The 20298-nt window shown below is 45.4% G+C and overlaps 1 protein-coding gene across 1 annotated transcript in view; it reads left to right on the top strand.

The window, feature by feature from the left end:
- Positions 1-1434: 1434 nt before the first annotated feature.
- Positions 1435-20298, top strand: part of cadm2a (cell adhesion molecule 2a) — a 462577-nt gene continuing 443713 nt past the window's right edge. The window contains 1 exon segment of the mRNA XM_061739216.1: positions 1435-1634. Coding sequence (XP_061595200.1) covers positions 1574-1634 — 61 coding nt within the window. The 5' untranslated portion in view covers positions 1435-1573.

Here is a 20298-nt window from a genome sequence, read left to right as displayed (position 1 = left end):
GCGGGTTGGTGGGAAATATCCCTTATTTTTAAATCCAAAACTTGACAGGTATGGTCTTTTAATTACGGAAGAGTATTAGGGCCATGCAGGAGAAAAAATATTTGAGAGTGGAAGATTTTTTTTTTATTGTGCACTTCGAGAAAAAAGTAGAAATTTAGAGAAAAAAGTCAAATATCGAGATTAATGTTGAAATACAATTTCAAGAAAAAAGTCGAAATGTTGAAAATAATGTTGAAATACAATTTATAGAAAAAAGTCAAAATGTCGACATTAATGTTGAAATACAATTTCAAGAAAAAAAAGTCGAAATTTCGTGTATAAAGTCGGAATTTCGAAAATAAAGTTGAAATACATTTAGACTTTTTTCTCGAAATTGTACTTCAACATTAATCCCAACATTTCGACTTTTTTCTCGACATTTCGACTTTTTTCCCGAAATTGTATTACAACATTAATCTCAACAAGTGCATAATGAAAAAAAATCTTCCTCTTCTAAAATATTATTTTTATTTTTCTCCTGCCTGGCCCTAATACTCTTCCGTAGTATGGAAGAGTATTCTCTTTTTCTCCTCTCACATATTTTTTGAAAAAATATTTGAGAGGGGAAGATTTTTCTTTTATTGTACACTTCGAGAAAATAGTCAAAATTTCGAGAAAAAAGTCGAAATATCGAGATTAATGTTGAAATACAATTTCAAGAATAAAGTCTAAATTTCGTGTATAAAGTTGAAATACATTTCGACTTTTTTCTCGAAATTGTACTTCAACATTAATCTCAACATTTCGACTTTTTTCTTGACATTTCGAGTTTTTTCTCAAAGTGCATAATGAAAAAAAAATCTTCCTCCTCTAAAATATTATTTTTATTTTTCTCCTGCCTGGCCCCAATACTCTTCCGTATGTAATAGTATTTTTAACCAATGTGTGTTAAATTTGATCGAAACTGACATTTTTTGCAGCGTCTACCAACCCCCCTCTTACCCACACCTCCCATTCCCCGTCTCCTAACTCCCAGCCCTGATTGGCTCATCCCTCCTGTCAGTCAGAGCCGTTGGGGGCGGGACTCCCACACTCCACTCGTGCGCCGTGCGCCGTGCGGACCGTGTGGATTGTGTGGATTGTTGCGCCGCAGCAGCCAGTTGTGCGGGGACGCGATCAGAGGACGGTCTGTGCGCTGCTCTCCCCCAGAGAAAAGCTCTGATCTCCCGCAGAGTTTCCTGAGACTGAGTCCCGGAGGGTTCTGATCTCCCCCCCAGATCGAGGATCTGATCTCCCCCAGAGTCCCTGAACCTGAACCCGAGTCCAAGTCCAGGACCCGGACCAGGACTTCTGTCTCCGAGCAGCCAAACATCCATTCCTCCCTCCTCCCTGGTGGAGAAGCTGCAGCGTGCGGGCTGTGAAGTCGGGCTGTGGGAAAACGCTCTACGCACCGTCCCGGGTCCACCTGGATACGGTCCCAGGTCCGGTTCCAGGTTCCAGGTTCCAGGTTCCAGGTTGCAGGTCCAGGAGGCGGACAGGAGCAGGTTTTTACGCGCAGCGCGGAAGACGCGAGGAGAGCGAGGAGGAGGACAGGATGAACCTCAACACTCATCTGGTGTTCACCCTCTACGCCGTGTACGGGATCCTTCTCAAAGGTGAGATCCGTGCGCGTTTCGGCTGCTTGGACCGAATCTGGACGTGATCCGTCCCGTGCAGGAGAAGAAAAATAGAATAGAAAGAATAAAAAGCCTTTATTATCATTATACTGGTACAATGAGATGAGGCAGCAGCTCCGCAAAAGTGCACACATGCAAAGACTGTGTAAACAAAATGAGAAACAGGGAACATAAATATACATACAATATGAAAATGAGTGAATGAGAGAATAATAATGCACATGAATGAGTGTTAGAATATTGCACGGATGCGCGTTGGTCCAGACCCCCGTGAAATCTGCCTCCGTCCTGCGCGCAAAGTGCCATAAACGCTGACGCACGTCGGGAGGGAGAGCATGCAGCCCCCTCGCTGCTTCTCCGGAGCTCCTTCCAGCTCCCTTTCCTTCACGTTTCCCTGCGTTTTTCTCCTCCAACATTCATTTTCAGGAGTGTATAGTCTCCGCGCAACGGCCGCCGTGGCCCGGCGGGCAGCGCGTTGCGCGCGGAGCGCATGCACTCACCCGGAATGAACCCCCGATAACCTCAAAGGAGTTCAAGGAGACACTTGCGCACGCATTAATTCCCTTACAAGTTTGCTGGCGTGTTGGTAGATGTAGAAAAATGCTTTCTGCTCCGGCTGCAGCCCCTGATTCACGCCGCTGCTGCGGATCTTTCTTGCTCATTTCTGCGTTGATGGCGAAGGACGCTTTGATTTCACAACTCTCCCCCTTTCTTTTTATTTTTAGCCCTTTATTTACTGAGAACTCCCAGTAACAGCACCTCGGGCAGCTGATCCGAGGAGGAGGAGGAGGAGGAGGAGGGGGGTGATGGGGGACAAGGTCACTGTTAATTGAGCTGCACGACTGACTCGCACCTTTAATGCCAAAATGTAGATGAATACCAGGGAAATAAGGGGGGGAAGGAACAGCTTGTTGAGACGAGTGCACACCCGAGAAAGGTATGGCGGTCCTGTATTGACATATCCAAGTATTTCCACTTATAGGGTGCAGGGGGATATAAAAACGTCCCCCCGAGCTGCAGCTTCTGTGTGTTAGCACCAGTCAGAGCAGGTATAAGCACTGTAGTCCACCCCCAACCCCGCAGGTGATACCGGGACGCTCGGCATGTAAAGAGTTGGATAACAAACGTGTCAACATGAAATGCAGAATTAGCATCGTCTTGACTTTAAGCACCGTTTTCCATACGAGCAAAGAGGAAACTTCACATGAGCCACCATTTGTGCTTGATTCCCTTGATCATTGGTTGTTGTCTCTTTGAAGTGTGTGTGTGTGTGTGCACATGTGTGTGTGTGACAGACGGCGCAGCCCTTCACTAATAACCAGACATGATTAAGGCCATTCTTGACTTAATGAATTGCCGTGTAATGAGGTATCTTAGGGTGTATCTGACAGCTTCCACGGCATCGTTTATCGATGCTCCAGAGCTCTTCTTTTCCTCCTTATTCTGTTAAGGGTGGCGCGCTTGTTATGAGAGTGTGAGTGTGTTTGCGTACCGCTCTGTTTGTATAAGTTGTGTTTTCCCAGGCTGAAGCGAAAGGCAGAGCGACGCAGGTACAGTACACAGTTCCCGCCCCGGTTTCCCTCCCTCCTCTGCAGAGAGGATGATTCCAGGTTGGCTGATTTGAAGAGTCATCTCTCAGTGAAAGACCTATTATTGCGTGGGTTCCACGCAGCAGGGGGGTCGACCTCCTCCTGAACGAGGTCTGTCTGGGGAGAGGCCCGGCCTACCCGTGCGCTCTGTAATGGCGCTTTTCCACTAGTACCTACTCAGCCCGACTTGCCTCAGTTTGGTTCTTTCCCCACTCGGGGTTTAACTGTGCCGAGTAGATACTTTTTCGGTAACTACTCTGCCGAGGTTCTAATGGCACTTTTCCACCAGCACCTACTCGGCTCTACTCATCTCAGCTCGGCTCAACTTGGCCTGGTTTCTTTTCCATAACAATTCAGGACCTGGAGCAGAAGTAGGAGGTTGGAGTGAAGCTGCTGTGACGTATTTGATTGTGTATCTAAAGGAAGAAGACAACAACACTAAAGATGTAGAACCTGGAGGTGGATGTGCTGCTGGATCTGTGGCTTGTGTTTGATATCAAGTTAAAAATTGAGAGAGACAGAAGCTTCAAGCTGCAATGTTTGTCTCTGCTCCTGAAAAGTCCGTTGGTATCTGAGCAGCTATGAAGTGACAGAGTTCCTGGTAGATCTGGTCGTTCCTTATCGCCCGTCTAGATCCCTTTTTAATTCTCTCCTCAGCACCAGGTTTATGAACATCTGCACCTCAGAGTTGGATCATGAAACAGACTTCTGCTGCCGTTGCTGGTGGAATAAAATGAACAAGAATCTCCGTCGGAGTCTCTTTCTCTGATGTCACATCCTGACTCAGACGTCTGACTCCAACCCCCCGACCAATCGGTGGCCAGTATTGTGATGAAGTCACAGCCCGACTCAGCCGCTTAGAACCAGAAAAAGTATCTACTCGGCAAGTTAGACCCCTAGTGGAAAAGAACCAAACCGAGTGGAGTCGGACTGAGTAGGTGCTAGTGGAAAAAAGCACCATTAAACTCCCAATCAGCCACGACTCTGAGCTCTGACGCTCTTAAATAACCGCGACAACGGAATGTCACACCTGCCCCTCGACGGATTTTTGCCTGATCCTTGCCTGCTCAGATTTACTCCAATAAATCTTTTGAACCGTTTTCCCTTTGTCTGCATTTGTGTCCATTCCTCGTGTGCCTGACACGGAAGTGGAATGAGATGCAGACGTGCCGGGCCGAGCCGAGCTGAGTAGGTACTAGTGGGAAAGGGCCATAAGTGCCAGCTGTTCCAGCCCCTCTGGCCTCCAGCCAGCTGGCACCCGCAGATCCGAAGACACACCGAAAAACCCTCGTCACCGTCTAGACCCGGCGCCAACGAACGAATGTGAGGGTGTTGTGTTAGAGGTTGTTGTTTACCAACAGCCGGGGCTGTTAACGTATTAGCCGGTACGTCTCCTGCGCCCGTGCCGTAGCCAGAGAAACAGTCTGTTATGCAAATGGTGGTGTTACGTAAGAGCTGAGGGCTGAGCAGCGAGCGGGAGGAAGGAGGGGAGACGCAGAGATGCTCTGGTAGAGAGGGGTTGCTGTGTGAGTAATGTGGGAGCACAGGTGTGGAGGAGGATGTACAGTCTCCTCCGCCAACCAGAGTGTGTGTGTGTGTGTGATACGGCGGTTGTTTGCAGTATGGAGGCTTGTTTATCGCCGCGGCTCCGTCTGCGTCCCGTCGCTTCGCCCGTCTGGCAGTGGCTCTGCTCTGAACCCTGATCTCGCTAGCCTAAATACAAACTCCTGCTGAGGGACGTGTTTATCCCCACAGTGAGACTAAGCTGCTGAAGGCTGACCCTCCATCCCTCCCTCCCTCGCCTCATCCTCCCATCCTGGTGTGGAGCTCTGCAGCACGGCAGCGTGGGAAAGCTTCTGATAATAAGCGACCTTCTGTCCGTGTGTGTGTGTGAGGGCGAGTGTCTGTTTGACGAGCCTCTGATTGCAGGAGAAACAAGATGTTCCCTCTTTCCTGCTAGCTTGCACTTCATCCCCCTCTCCCGTGTGTTTCTGAGCGTTTGCACGTTCACAGGGTTCACATGTGAGGCTGCTATGTACCTTATACCCATACATGTTAGCTCGGGTGCGGAGAATCCTCGGCGGAGCGGCGCCGGCTCCATTTGCATCACACAGACCTTCAAACGCACACGTAACTACACACAGCGAGCTCCACGGCGGGTTCATCGCGGCTCCGCCGAGGGATTTCCCCTGATCAAAGACAGTCTTTTGTTAGTCCAGGTGTTAAAAAAAGTTAAAACAGAAAGGAGGAAGAGGCTGGAGGGGAATGTGGTGGGATTCAAAGCCTGCAGTGGAGGCTGAGGTGTGAGTCTGCAGAACTCTGAGAGACGATCACAGCGATGCCGCCTCCTCCTCCTCGGACCCGGTTTGTGTGCACCGCCATGTTCGGGCCGGTTCTGCTCTGCAAAGACAAGTGAAACACAAACAATGTTGTGTTTATTTAGACGCGGGGTTGAAAACGAGGCGAGCGGGCCGAAGCAGTGTCTCACTTCATACACGTTGGTGCAGATGGATGAGAGTAATAACAGCCGTAACAGGTTTTATGCAAATGTCCTCTTGTGAGCACAGCACTCGCCAGTAGCTCACTTACCAAACCAGCATGTGGAAATGCCCTGCAAAATAGGATGCGCCTACGCTAAATGCTGCAGCATAGACTGCAAGCCACAACCTCTCCAGCAGCATTTAATACAGATACAGTCATTGTTTCACAGAGAGAAGGTTGTACATACAGGCCATAATAAAGTGATGAGATATGACATCCATCCATCCATCCCTCTTCTTCCGTTTATCCGGAATCGGGTCGTGGGGGGAGCAGTCTCAACAGAGATGCCCAGACTTCCTTCACCCCATACACTTCCTCAAGCTCTTCCTCCATCTCTTCCTCCAGCTCTTCCGAGGGGAGTCAAAGGCGTTCCCAGGCCAGCCGAGAGACATAGTCTCTCCAGCGTGTCCTGGGTCTTCCCCGGGGTCTCCTCCCGTTGGGACATGCCTGCAACACCTCCCTAGGGAGGAGGGACATGCCTGGAACACCTCCCTAGGGAGGCGTCCAGGAGGATCCGGTACAGATGCCCAAGCCACCTCAGCTGACTCCTCTCAATGTGAAGGAGCAGCGGCTCGACTCTGAGCTCCTCCCGGGTGACCGAACTCCTCACCCTATCTCTAAGGGAGCATCCAGCCACCCTGCGGAGGAAACTCATCTCTAAGGGAGCGTCCAGCCACCCTGCAGAGGAAACTCATCTCGGCCGCTTGTATCCTCGATCTCGTCCTTTCGGTCACTACCCAAAGTTCGTGACCATAGGTGAGGGTAGGGGCGTAGATTGACCGGTAAATCGAAAGCTTCGCCTTTCGACTCAGCTCCTTCTTCACCACGACGGTCCGGTACATCGACCGCATAACTGCGGACGCTGCACCGATCTGTCTGTCAATCTCACGCTCCAAGACCCCGAGATACTTGAACTCCTCCACCTGAGGCAGGACTTCTCCACCCACCCGGAGAAGGCACGCCACCCTTTCCCGGTGGAGAAGCATGGCCTCGGTCTTGGAGGTGCTGATTCTCATCCCTGCCGCGTTGCACTCGGCCTCAAACCGCCCCAGCACATGCTGAAGGTCCTGGTCCGATGAAGCCAACAGGACAACGTCATCTGCGAAAAGTAGAGATGAAATCCTATAGTTCCCAAACCGGATCCCCTCCGGCCCCTGGCTGCGCCTAGAAATCCTGTCCATAAAAATTATGAACAGGACCGGTGACAAAGGGCAGCCCTGAGATATGACATATTTTTCACTATTTATTTCATGAACATTGAGCCAAAATGGAGTCGATTCTGAAAATGACAGTTTGAGAAAACATTTGAGAGTCTAGATTCACAGTTTAAACGTCTGTTCTCAGCCATGTGTTCCCATCTGCACCCCCAGCCAGACTCATCCAGCCTTTTCCGAACACGCCGGGATACAGAACCTGACCCGGCGCCAGCTGCTGAGTTTTCGTATGCAACTACAAGGCCTCCAGCTCCTGCTTCTGTGTGGGAACGCAGATGCATCAGCGCAGCTTTAAAGCTGGTTTTATTTCCAGTGCCGCTACAGAATCTTACTGATCCTGATACTTCCTGTTGGAGAGAAACACTCTCAATAAAATAACGCTATGATTTATTTTTGATTACTGCACAAATGTACACGTGCAAATGACAAAACAACTAGAATGAGTATGGATGTAAGAATGTATGTGGAAAAAACAATTAAATGCTCTTTAACACGTTCTTTCCAACTAGGTAAATAACTGAGCGTCTAAGTTACCAAGAGTAAGACAGATTTCAGTAGATTTAATTAAACATTTGTATGCAAAAGGGTCAAACCAAACATCAGGTGTCTCGATGCAGAACGACGATGAAACAAAGGAAGTATAATGATTTTAAAGCACAAAGGATGATTAATTCTTTCGATTTGAGTAAACAAAAACATCTTTAAGGTCAGTGTTTATCTTTTTTAAGCAGACTACCAGTCTGGGCACTCTTGGGCCAAGGCTATTATTTTGCTCCTCTCAGCAGTTTTGGTTTAATCAAGTGGCCAAGGCTGAATTTTCCATCACGCAACGTATTATTTGAACCCAAATAGTGTCAAACCCGGTCACACTGGTGGTGATTATTATCCCGTGTGGATTTCTATTCCCCGTTTCTCAGCCCATAGAGGTTGGGAGGGAACAGCAGTGCAGGTCCACAGGTAGACTCAGCCGCAGCAGTGACATCAGCCGGCAGTAAAAGTTTTCACCCCAAACAGACCTCCCAGTAGGTGCAAGGAGCATGCTAACTCAGCTAACATAAAAGCTGATGAGGCTTTTTCTTCATGTTGCTATTTATGTGTACAAGTCAGAATACCAAATCACCCACATTCATCAAAGTGAGATGTTTTCCAGCTCGGTGTGACTGGAGCGCCGAGGCTGCTCGGATCGCCGGCCTCCTCACTCAACCTAGGAAAAGTAAACTTCTTTGTTTGGCTGCTTTTGTGTGAGTCAAACAATAGACGCCGTATTCACCTACATACAGTGGCACGCAATGTTTCTGTGGACAGAATGGTCTGCGAGACGTCTGGCAGCTGTGGTGAGGGTGCAGCAAAGGTTTTCCTTACGTGACCCTGCAGTGGAAACCAGTGACAAGCTGAGGAAACACCTGAAACCCGCTCTGATCGCCGTCTCGTGTTATGTGGAACCTTCTTTTCTGTTATTAGGGCCCGAGCCCTGACAGTGCGAAGGCCTTATTGTATCTGTAGGAATTTTTCTTTATTCTTCTTTATTCTGACGAAAGGAGGGCCTTTTTGCCCCCCTAAACGTGCCCAAAAGTCACCAAGTTTTGCACGCAAGCCAGGCCTGGTGGAAAAATTTGATATTTAATGGTTTGCATTAATGGGCGTGGCAAAATGGCTCAACAGCGCCCCCTTGAAAACTTTGTGCCTCAAGCCCCACAATACGGTTTGACGTACATGCACAAAAATCGCTACACACCTGTATCATGTCGCAATTTAAAAGTCTCTTGGCGCCATGGCCGAAACCCAACAGGAAGTCGGCCATTTTGAATTAATCGTGTAATTTTGGCGCAATTTATGCCATTTCTTCAGCCGTTAATGCGGCCCGAACCGTAACGTGCACCCATGTGTGTGATAGTTCCTACTTTCTGCCATAACTTTTGAATAGTTTGACATAAAGACTTGTGGGTGGTGTCATCGGACTCAGTTTTGAGTCCTTGACCTTCATTGGCATGAATTAGCCCTGCCCCTTCTTCTGATTGGTCCATATTTGATAGTTCCTACTTCCTGCCATAACTTTTGAATGGTTTGATATAGAGAGTCGTGGGTGTTTCATCCGTTAAATGTCCAGGCCTGAAGAATCTACATCAAGTCCTACAAGCTTCCACTGCAGCCTGAACGTGCACAAGGGTGGAGGACCGTTCATCACTGCTTGCAGCTTTAATTACATTTTTTATTTGCATGTTGCTCTACAATTTGTAAACATATTAAGTCTCATCCTATATTTGATTTGATTACTTCGGAATTAAGTTTAATTCGGAATGTCCATTTTCATTTGGAATTAGGTGTTTACGTGGTCATTTTTACTCATTTTAAATCGGATTTAATTTTAATTCTGAATTAAAGAGGAATTAAACTTCCCATGTAAACGCACTGATAGTTTACATGTATAGCACTAACTTATAATTGTATAGTTATTAAAACAAGAACAAAAAGGCAGAACCAGTTGAGTGGGGTTTAGGAACTCAGCAGGGGGTTCATCGCTTTAACCAGAATAAGTTGCTAGATAGTTTGACCAAATTTCCCAATAAGTTTCAAACTTTTCTTGTTCCGACTTAAGAATAAATGTTAGCTTCTCCATTGTGTAAATATCCAATAATAATTGTAATCCACTCAACTGTAGGAGAGTCTTTGTGGGCTTTGCTTTTAACATTTGGAGGCGTTTGCATCTGCAAGACAAGATACATTTGCATTATTTTACCTTTTCCAGTATCTCCTGGCCTTTCTACGAGTCTAAAAGGTGTTGTATCTGATTATTTCATCTGCTGCTATTCTGAGTATTTACAGTAATAGTTTTTCCTCGCTCAGGTTCGTGTGCATGTGTATGTGTGCATGTGTGCATATGTGATCTCTGTATTAGCATTGAATTCCAACGGATTAGAGAGTGGCTAATCTGAATCTCCAGTCTTTGACGAGCCATGTGTCACTAATCTCAAACTCTCTTGAAGAAAGAGACACAAACACAATCATGGCTTGGATTTAAACTCTCTAAACACTGGCTGTTTCTAATCTTTCACTTTCACCCAGAAAGACACAGGGAACACACAAACTGGAGAGAGAGAGAGATAATCTAGAAAACTCAAGATAAAGTCGGCGTTTGCTGCTTTTGTATTTTAAAGTATTTCATTGTATTTTATTGTATTGTTGCTGTTGCTCTTCTTTTCTTTTTTCTTTTCTTTGCAAACGAGAGCTGCAATGTCAATTTGTTTAAACTTGTTTAGCAACAATAAAGACATGTATCTTTTGTCTGGCTCATGTACAGATGAAGTGGACTGATTAGGTGCACTTTGAGTTAAAGACCCGGGTCCTCACGGCCACTTTCATGCACGTTTTAGAAGTTTCCCGGCTTCAGCACACCCTGAAACGACTCCAGCAGACTTGTCCAGACCTTAATGACAAGCTGATGTCAACCATTTATTAGAATCAGGTGTGTTGATGCAGGGCAGCATCTAAAGCATGCAGGACACCCCCCAGGACCGGGGCTGGGAAACACTGGCTGCGTTTACATGGGAAGATACATATTTCCAACATATTTCCTACATAATATACATAATTCCTCTTTAATTCAGAATTAAAATTAAATATGATTTAAAATGAGTAAATTCTGGATGAAAATGGCAATTCCGAATTAAACTTAATTCCGAAGTAAGTGGCTGGTTTATTCCAATTTTAAATCCGAATACAATAATTCCGCGATCATGTTTACACTCATTCCTCTTTAAATTAATTCCGGTCTTTCCCTCGCCCGTCTGTCTCCATGACACTTATATTCCGCGCTGGGCTGGTTTTCCAAACAAAGTTTCAAGATGCAGCACGCAGTAAACGCTGGTCAAGAGCAGAGACCATTTATTTAATAAATAGCTTGGAGGACCTGGAAATAATTAAAAGAACAGATTTTTTTTTTTGTAGACAACTTTATTAATCCCTTGAAGGGCAATTGGATTTGGCAGCTCGCGCCCAAACACACACATAACAAACACATAACACATTCAATAGAAACACAGAGAGAAAGTTGGCAGCTGTCTGCAAAAATCTGCAATTTGTTGCATTAAAAAAAGTGCTGATACCAATAAATTAATTTAAAAAAACGTCTATACAAACACTGTATACACATTCCTAGAAGGTACACAGTGCCTAAATACACATTCCAAACAAATTCATAAGGATACATTTAAATTGAATAGCCGAACAGCAGAGGGGATAAAAGACTTGGAAAAGCGATTACCCTTACACACAGGTAGGGCATGAAACAGGAAACAGAAAAATTGTGAGCTTTTCAAAGTTGTAGCGGCTAAGTTTGTTTTTCTTCCGGTAGACGTAACTTCCCCCCCCCTATCCAATCAGAACCTTCCCAACCCCCAGACCTGTAGAGGAATTGGATAAAGCCGATCAAACGTGTTTTCCATGTAAACCTCAATTCGGAATTACTATTTACATGTAAACTCGAAGGAAAATAGTTTAATTCTGAATTATTTAATTCGGAATAATCAATTCTGAATGAAAAAACCTCATGTAACCGTGTCCACTGGTCTACAGGTCCCCCCTCTGAGTAGTGGACGTAGTCGTCCTCGTGCGAGGGGCTCTTCCATCTCCAGCTCCGTTTCATTGTCTCCCTGAAGACTCGGTGTTACTTCAACAGAGATAAAGATATGGACATCAGTGGCTCTGCTGAAAGTCGTCTTCTGCCCCGTCTCTGTTATTGTTCGGGGACTCTGTGTCCGCTCTTGGCAGAAATTAATTCATCCAAAGCCACGTTTGTCTATATTGTGTACCAGCAAAGCCATACTCTCTGTGTGCAACGAAAACACATAGGCCTACAACAAATATAGAAACAAATCAGAGGCCTTTTTTCTTGTTTTTGCTTTCATTGTTGATGTTTCGGTAACCCAGATTCAAAGATGGCTTTTTCTGTCCGCAACTTTTTCCTCTCAAATAAGGCTTGACAGGGGGAATTTATACTTTGATCAAAACGGAACAGGGAAGGAAGAGAAAAGTGATATTGCAGGCCCTAAGATTTGAGGTTATCTTCTTGAATTCTATCTTCTTCTTGAACATGAACCATACCCTGACTAAGACTGATCATTGCTACTTCTTTTGAATGGATTCCGGCTAATATTCCTCTTACACGGCTGCATTATTGCTATAAGTAGCCTCAAAGTGCATCTGCATCTTCAAAAGCTGCACAAGTCATTCAGCGTATGAGCTTCGTTTCAATGTTATGGCTCTTTCATGTCGTGCAAAAGATTGATTGTGGTGCCGAACTGCTTGACTTTCACTTGCACACCAACAATACGGAGTTTATAGTATTACACTAATTGAAAAGCAGGATTTACTGCATCCGCAAATACACAACTCTGCACTTGTTTCAGCATTATGGTCTCAAAAGAAACGCTAAAGCTAATTGAAATATAATTCCCCCAAGACACATGTTCATGTTAATTGACTCTCTGTGTGTGCTTATATTTGTGTGTGTGTGTATGTGCTTTTGTAGTCGTATCAATGCCGGAAGTCACTTTCTAGTCCCTGGCCTAATCATCAGCCGGAGGGCCCCCCCCCCCCCTCCTTTCCACATCTTAATTTGGCTATTAGACGCTCTTTTGCTCAAACGCCGTTTTTAACACACTCGATATGGTAAAATCATGCAGCTAGAATCCGCCGGTGTTGCTGCGGTAGATGCACAAGGTTTATCTAATAGCTTTTACGGATGAGTTCTTTCATTGCCTGGGATTGAAGTAAAAGGAGGACTTTGCAAATAAGTCGATACGCCACGTACGTCTGTGCGAGAGCTGGTTTCTGTTTGCGTGGAAGAAGAAAGACCACGTTATAACAAAGGGCTGGCTGCAGAACTGCAGGTGTGAAATTTCATCCACTTGAAAATATTTTACACCTTGAGCTTATCTGCCCGTTAGCGAGCACACGGTGCACACGGTGCACACGGTGCACACGGTGCACACGGTGCACACGGTGCACCCGGTGCACACGGTGCACCCAGTGCACCCGTCGGTGCGGTTTCACAGAGCAAGCCTTGAGACGGAGCTGTTTAGTCGTGTACTTAGCAGGGCTGCAACTAACGACTATTTTAATTCGACTAGTCTCCGACTTTTGAAACGATTAGTCGACTAATTGGATAATTAGTAATTTTTTCTTAAATTTAGTTTGAGGTTGCTTTAATTATGTTGCAAATCAACTTCTTCGGACTGCATGCATTAAATTTAAAGGGGACCTATTATGAAAAACATCTTTTCTCTTGCTTTAACATATATAAAGTGGTCTCCCCTCAGCCTGCCAACTCAGAGAAGGAGGAAAGCAACTAAATTCTGCAGTGTCTGTACAGCCGCCCGGATGAGCCGTCCAGTGTGATGTGGATCTACGAGCCAATAAAATTCTGCTCCCGTCGTTACGTAACGACAGGTGCGATGCGTGAAACCGTGCCCACAACTAACTCCGCCGGCCGGAGCTTCCGCCATTTTTTCGTAGCGGTGTATCGCGTCATTCAAGCAGCCAATCAGCACAGAGCCTCATTATCATAGCCCCGCCCACTCAGAATCCTGCATAGATAATGAGGTTAGAGAATGGGGAGATAAAGACATGGTTTAGAGGCTGAATCTCTATTTATTTAGCAAAAACAATCAAAAGCTTGTTTTTTAAGACATTCAAGGCCTGTTTAAAATAGGTATTAGATCCATAATAGATCCCCTTTAAAATACTTTTGTCAGGCACAGTCAGGCATAACGGGCTTAATTCTCAAAAATTAAAAACCGAAATAGACTGAAAATGGAAAAAATTTAAACGGAATAAAACCGATTTCATCCATCTCTGTTTTCTCCCTGGATCTGTTTGGTAGTTCTGCCCCACAATGTTTCTGAAAGCAGTTCTATCAGCATTCTGGGAGCTGATTGGTCCTTACAGCATCGATAGCTGCCAATACTTGCTGTTGAATCTCAATATAATACTAGTATTAATATGTTGCAGAACTACAGTCATGTAATTCATGCAACAGCTCAAAAAACAGTTTTAATAACACTAATCGATATCGGAATCGAATCGAATTGAACCAAATCTTGATAATCGATTCTGAATCTTAAGAATTGGAATCAAATCGATTCATGACCTTTGAATCGGTCCCCAGCCCTGCACTCAAACTGAGGGGAATCCATCCGGAAGCTGGATACTTTGATTATTGGTCGTAAAATGCTAAAAACCAAATTCTCAAAACTTAAAAACCCACAGGATGTTTCTGAAAGTAATTATATCAACATTCTGGGAGACGATTGGTACCTACAGCCATCAATAGCTGCCAATACTTGCTGTTGAATCTCGCTGTTGAATGTTGCATAACTACACAGTCACATCATTCATGCAACCTCTCAAAAAACAGTTTTAATAACACTAACCCAAATCAATATCGGAATCGGATTGAATCTGTAGCACGGCGAGTGCTACGGGGCCCGACCGACAGGACAGAGAGGACACAGAGTTTTGTGCAGAACCCTTTTTATTCCGAACACCCACACGTGCACAAGCACAGCAACACACTGATCACCAGCAGCTCCTCCAACATCAGCAGACCACCAGTCTCAGCAGCAGCTTCTCCTCTTATAAGGCTGGCAGGGTGGAGAGGCTGACGGGCCACACCTGTGTCCCGTCAGCCTGAGTGGCTGCAGCTCCTCCACTCTGCCACAGAATCAAATCTTGATAATCGATTCTGAATCTTAAGAATCAGAATCGAATCAATTCTTGACATTTGAATCTAACCCCAGCCCTGCATGTGCCGTGCGTGAGCGGTTGCAGCATCGCCATCGTAACCTCAGTGGTTTCTCTGCTCACAGTCAAACCGCCGCGGACTCATGGAAGCCGACGGCTCCCAAAGCCCCCGGTCCAGGTTTTATACCAGCATGAATTTATCTGATTTTGAAAAACTTCCACGGGTTGTGAGTTTTGTGGAGTCTGGGCCTGGCTGGGATCGCTCCCGGCCCGGGGCGGAGGGGAGGGAAGCCGGAGTCAAGTGAGACAATTTATAACAGTTAAAAACCAAATGAACTGAGACCCTTGGCTTGGGTGAACGAGTGCTAGCATACATAATGCGCCTTGGGGAGTTCTTCTGTGTGTGTGTGTGCATGTGGACACCCCAGCAAAAGCACAAACACACATCTCCCTTCACCATCTGTCTCTGTTTGCCACACTGCAAATCCATTATATGCTACAGCACATTATTCCCCCCATCCTAAGTGGCAACCACCCCTAAGCTTACTTCCCCTGCGCGACCCAGTGGAACGATGTAAATGTGCGACTTGCATACACATCTCTGTTACAGATGCCGCGGCATGTATCCAGCTGGATTTTAATACACGTTTTCATGCTCCATTTGAATTTTTTTGTAAGTTGGCGTTCGGCATTGATGCTCTCAGATTTTACAAGCTTGTTCCCGCTGCTTCACGGGGGGAAATTAGCCCGATAGGATGTTTTCATCAGGTCCCCGTTGCACCCACGCCGGCCGGACCCTAATAATCCATCCCCATCCCGAGTAATTCATTTTATTCCCCCCACATTCTGCTTGAAAGATTTAACAGAAGCAGATGAACATGCACGCCGCGTGAATATAGCTAAGGCTTGGCTCAGTAGTTTTATAGCTAACCCATCTCCGTCTCTAATCAAAAAGATTCCCCAGCTCTGAACCTCCTGCTGAGAAAACAAAGATGTTATTATGTTTTTAAATGGTCTCCAATTACTGGTAATTTCAGTGCCTATCTCCGAGCTATTTGCTTTTCTCTCACTTTTGCTTCGCTCGAGTTCAGCAGGCATTGTGCTTTGCAAAAAAAAACAACTCGCAGACAAGTTAGACGTACAGCAGATCCATTCTTTTGGAAGGCAGAAGGCTTTGCTTTCCTCTGCACTCCCCTCCCGCCTCTGTTCATCTCTTATCATTAGAAATGGCAAACACAGTTCACTGAACTCCTTCTTTATCTTCCTCATTAGCGTTTCTCTCACAGTGCTCTCCGTCAGCCTGCTCATCACTCTCCTGCACAGTCAACAGCTTCTGCCGGCTGACATGAGCAAAGATTCTGGAATAAGTCAAATCTAATATGCATTTGAATGCAACAAAAACGGCATATTCTTCTATCTTATAATAGGTGTTCTTAATCTGCGAAAAGACTGTTGTTGTGCTTGAAGCTATTTCATTATTACAAGGACATTTAAGAGTTGTGAATGTTAATCTGTGGTCCCGTGGGAGGAAAACTTTGGTGGATTGGAGTTGATGGATTGGATATTATTTGTGACCTTGACTGCTTGTTCTAGCTTTTGAACGTAGTCATTTATTTTTAGTTTTCACTGTTTGACATTCCAGCACAATGTAGAATTAACATTTCTATACGTTGCGTTAAAGGTATAGTCCGTGATGTTGGAGAGCTAGCAAGATTTGAAAGTGGCACCTCCTCTAAGCCCCGCCCCCTCCTCTAAGCCCCTCCCCCTCCCGTCAGCGCTCCGTCCAAAGCCACGCCCCCACAAACTTTGGGGAACGCGCATTTGCAGGAGTCCAGTTTTCCAGGACATTTTGGACAGCACATTTTCAACAAAACTACCCCATGTCTCATTCACCTGTAAGCGAGGCCGGTTTTAGGGGGGGGGCATGGGTGGGCTGTGCCCACCCAAACGTGCATCCTGCCCACCCAATCAAAGTTATGGGGATCCTTTATTTTTTTATAATTTTATTTTTTTTATAAATATAAAAAAATATCACAGAATATCCGTACCGTTTCTGATTGGGTGGGCACTGCGCATCATTTTTAGACACAACAATGAACGCATACCGCAAAAGTTGTCTCGGCGGAGGAACCCGACGTCCCAGCAAAATTAACACAACAGAGAAGTTCAGAACAGCACACAGAGCAAACACTGAAGGCTGATTTATGGTTCCGTGTTACACCAACGCAGAATGGTGCGCATCGCCGCGTGCCCTACGGCGTAGCCGTGGCAACAGAGCCTGCACGGCACGGCAGCGCACCGCCACCCGCACCGGCGCTCTCTGCCCTCGCCGGGATGGAGACGCCTCCATCCCCACGGACCCCCATACTGGGGAGGAGGTATTTGTATTTTTGGCTGCGTTTTCTCGTTTTCTGCGCCATTCTTCAGCAAACGTGACTCGAATGTGTGAAGTTTTCCTGCAAGATTTTCGACGTGACGAGTGCACGCATGGGACAGAGGAGGGCATGGGCGGGACTTAAAATGAAGGCATCTGATTGGTTCTTTCCCCCCTGCCAATCCTCTGGTCCTCTGACCAATCCGTGCCACTCGGACCGCAAAAAACAGATTGGTCAGAGTTTTTATAGGATTAAAACTCTCAGAGAGGTCAGATTTTTTTCTTTCCTTTTTCTGAACACATTATTCACTGGCTACTCTCAGGATGGAAGGAACATTTCACCCAGTATAACAATAAATGTTTTTGAATACGATCACAGACTATACCTTTTAAGTTGCAGTCTTATCTCGCATCAATATACGTGCAATACTGAATAGGTGTTGGAGTGTTTTCCCTTTGTTTCTCCTTTTTTATGTTCTTTTCAACTACAGGATTTCTTATTTCGGTTTTTGTTTTCATACGTGGCTTTTCCTTATCTTGTACATAATCTTCCGGACCTTTTGTGAGGACACTGAGCTGCGGTGCATCGCCAGACTATGAGCAGTCCTTGAGATGATGGAGTCTATAACTTGCTTGAATTCCTTCTGCGCTTATTGAAATTCCTCAGACAGAACTTGGCGAATCCATATAACGGTCTCGCAGATGAAAATCCAACCCTGAGGTTGAAAGAACTGCAGACGGGGAATGTGTCTAGCTATAGACTTACGGACAGACAAAAGGAAATGTCTTCTGCATGGAAACGGCCTAGTAGCACAGTGTCACATTCACAACATTATAGGATGGGAAGCATGCAGCAAATAATTGGAAATAAGGAGCTTTGGATGGGTAATGAACAAGCTGATGTTCACTGTAACTGCAATACATAGATTCTCTGATGAAACATTTTTTGTACCTTTTCTGACTCCCAGTAGTTTTGAAAGGTCTGACCTGCCAATGCTGATTTTATTTACATCTGTCATTACCTGCTTACATTAACCCTTGTGCTGTCTTTGGGTGAAGGGAGGGTGAAGGGAGAAGAGATGGATGGAAGGAAAGAAGGAAGTAAATAAGTAGGAAACGGAGTAAGGAAGGGAGAAAAGATGGAAGGAAGGGAGAAAATATGGAATAAAGGAAAGAAGGAAGTGAGGAAGAAAGAAGGAAAGAAGGAAGGAAGTAGGACAAAGGACTAAGGAAGGGAGAAAAGATGGAAGGAAGGGAGCAAGGAGAAAAGAAGGAAAGAAGGAAGGAAGTAGGAAAGGGAGTAAGGAAGAGAGAAAAGATGGAAGGGAGGAAATAAGGAAGTAAGGAAGAAAGGAGGAAAGAAGGAAATGAAGGAAGTAGGAAAGGGAGAAAAGATGGAAGGAAGTAGGAAAGGGAGTAAGGAAGAGAGAAAAGATGGAAGGAAGGGAGAAAGGAGAAAAGAAGGAAAGGAAGGAAGTAGGAAAGGGAGAAAAGATGGAAGGAAGGAAGCAAGGAGAAAAGAAGGAAGGAAGTAGGAAAGGGAGTAAGGAAGGGAGAAAAGATGGAAGGGAGGAAAGATGGAAGGAAGGGAGAGAGGAGAAAAGAAGGAAGGAAGGAAGTAGGAAAGGGAGAAAAGATGGAAGGGAGGAAGGAATGGAGAAAAGGAAAGAAAGAAGGGAGGGAAGAAGGAAGGAATGGAGAAAATAAGGAAAGAAGGAAGGAAAAGCAAAGAAGGTAATAAAGGAACGGATGACGAAAGGGAGGTAGGAAGAAAAATGAGTAAAGGAGGGTAAAAAAGAAGGAAAAGAGGAAAAAGGAAGAAGGAAGGAGAGAGCATGAGGAAAGAAGGAAGGAAGAATTGGGTCATTTTGACCCAAAGACAGCACAAGGGTTGACTTAATCAACAGTTAAAGCTAGCAGAGGCCCAGGCTGTGTGTTCTAACTTTGTATTTATCCTCTCAGCCTTCGTCAGCTTCATCAACTTTGTTGTCCCAGACAGTTTGGTTGTTTCTCCAAAGGCCATCTTTACCTTGCAGGTTGTGCAAATTGCTTTCTTTACTATTCTGTATTTACAATGGAAACACTTCTAAAATCCCTTCCAAGTGACTGCATCTTCTTGTAAAAAAAAACAACCCAGAAACATTGATATTGATAGCAGTGGGCTGATAGCGGTCGGAGCCGGCGGGAGCGATTCTGATCACCGGCTGATAAAGCGGTTGCATATCTACACCTCACGGCTGCTGCGGCACTTAACCAAGAGGCTTTTGTGGTAGATTTAGGGCCAATCCCAATACACCCCCTACTTTCTACCACTAGCCCTCCCTCACTACCACTACCCCTAAAAAAGAAGCCACAGATTTTAGGGCACTTGAAATCTTCCCAGGGGTCTGTCCCAATACTCCCCCTACTCCTACTTTCAGCACCACCCCTAAAATCAGGAAGCCGAGAGCCAAAAGCTGTTTTAATTTCCGCTGTAGCGATGTTAATATGCCACTTTATTAAGTTTTAATATTTTTTCAGGCGTAAAAGTAACCGTTAAGATCCCCAACCTGGGCTCAGTTTATCCAAATAACGGCTGTTAAGAAATTTGATCTGATGTTTTCGGCGATGATAAGAGCCGCCGGTCCGGGGAGAAACCTGCAGCTCTGTGGAGAATTACCTCTGGCTGAAATAAATCATTTAGGAAGATAAATGTTGGTTTAATAGAGGAAATCTAACAGTTGTAGCTACGCCTGTTAAGAAATTTGCTCCGAAAATTTCGGGATTTCTGCAGGCAGGCAAATCGACGCAGAGCCTACGGCGTAGGGTACGGCGTACGGCGTGCGTCGCCGCGTAACCTACGCCGTAGGGTCTGTGTTGGTGTAACGCGGAACCATAAATCAGCCTTTATTCTGGCGAGGTTTGAAAAAGACTTCGCAACAACGGGCAAACGAGTGATTATGTACATTCACTGAGTGAATATTATGAAAGTAAAATATATATTTCTCTCTAGAAATGTAATCAAAATGCATTTTTATGCAGAAACTAACTCAAAATATTGATTTTATTCACTAAAAAATAAGAAATGTCGGCCATATTTTTTTTTTAATTCAGTCCGCAAATGACAACGAAAAGCATTCTGGGAAATTTTTCTGGCCCTAGTTCATCTAGTGAGCATCCGAAAACCCTCACTCCGTAGGGACAGA

Source organism: Cololabis saira, chromosome 14 (genome assembly GCF_033807715.1).
Source record: "Cololabis saira isolate AMF1-May2022 chromosome 14, fColSai1.1, whole genome shotgun sequence".
In the NCBI taxonomy this organism is placed as follows: domain Eukaryota; kingdom Metazoa; phylum Chordata; class Actinopteri; order Beloniformes; family Belonidae; genus Cololabis; species Cololabis saira.
The sequence above is the reverse complement of the archived record's forward strand: the minus strand, read 5'-3'. Positions and strand labels throughout refer to the sequence as shown.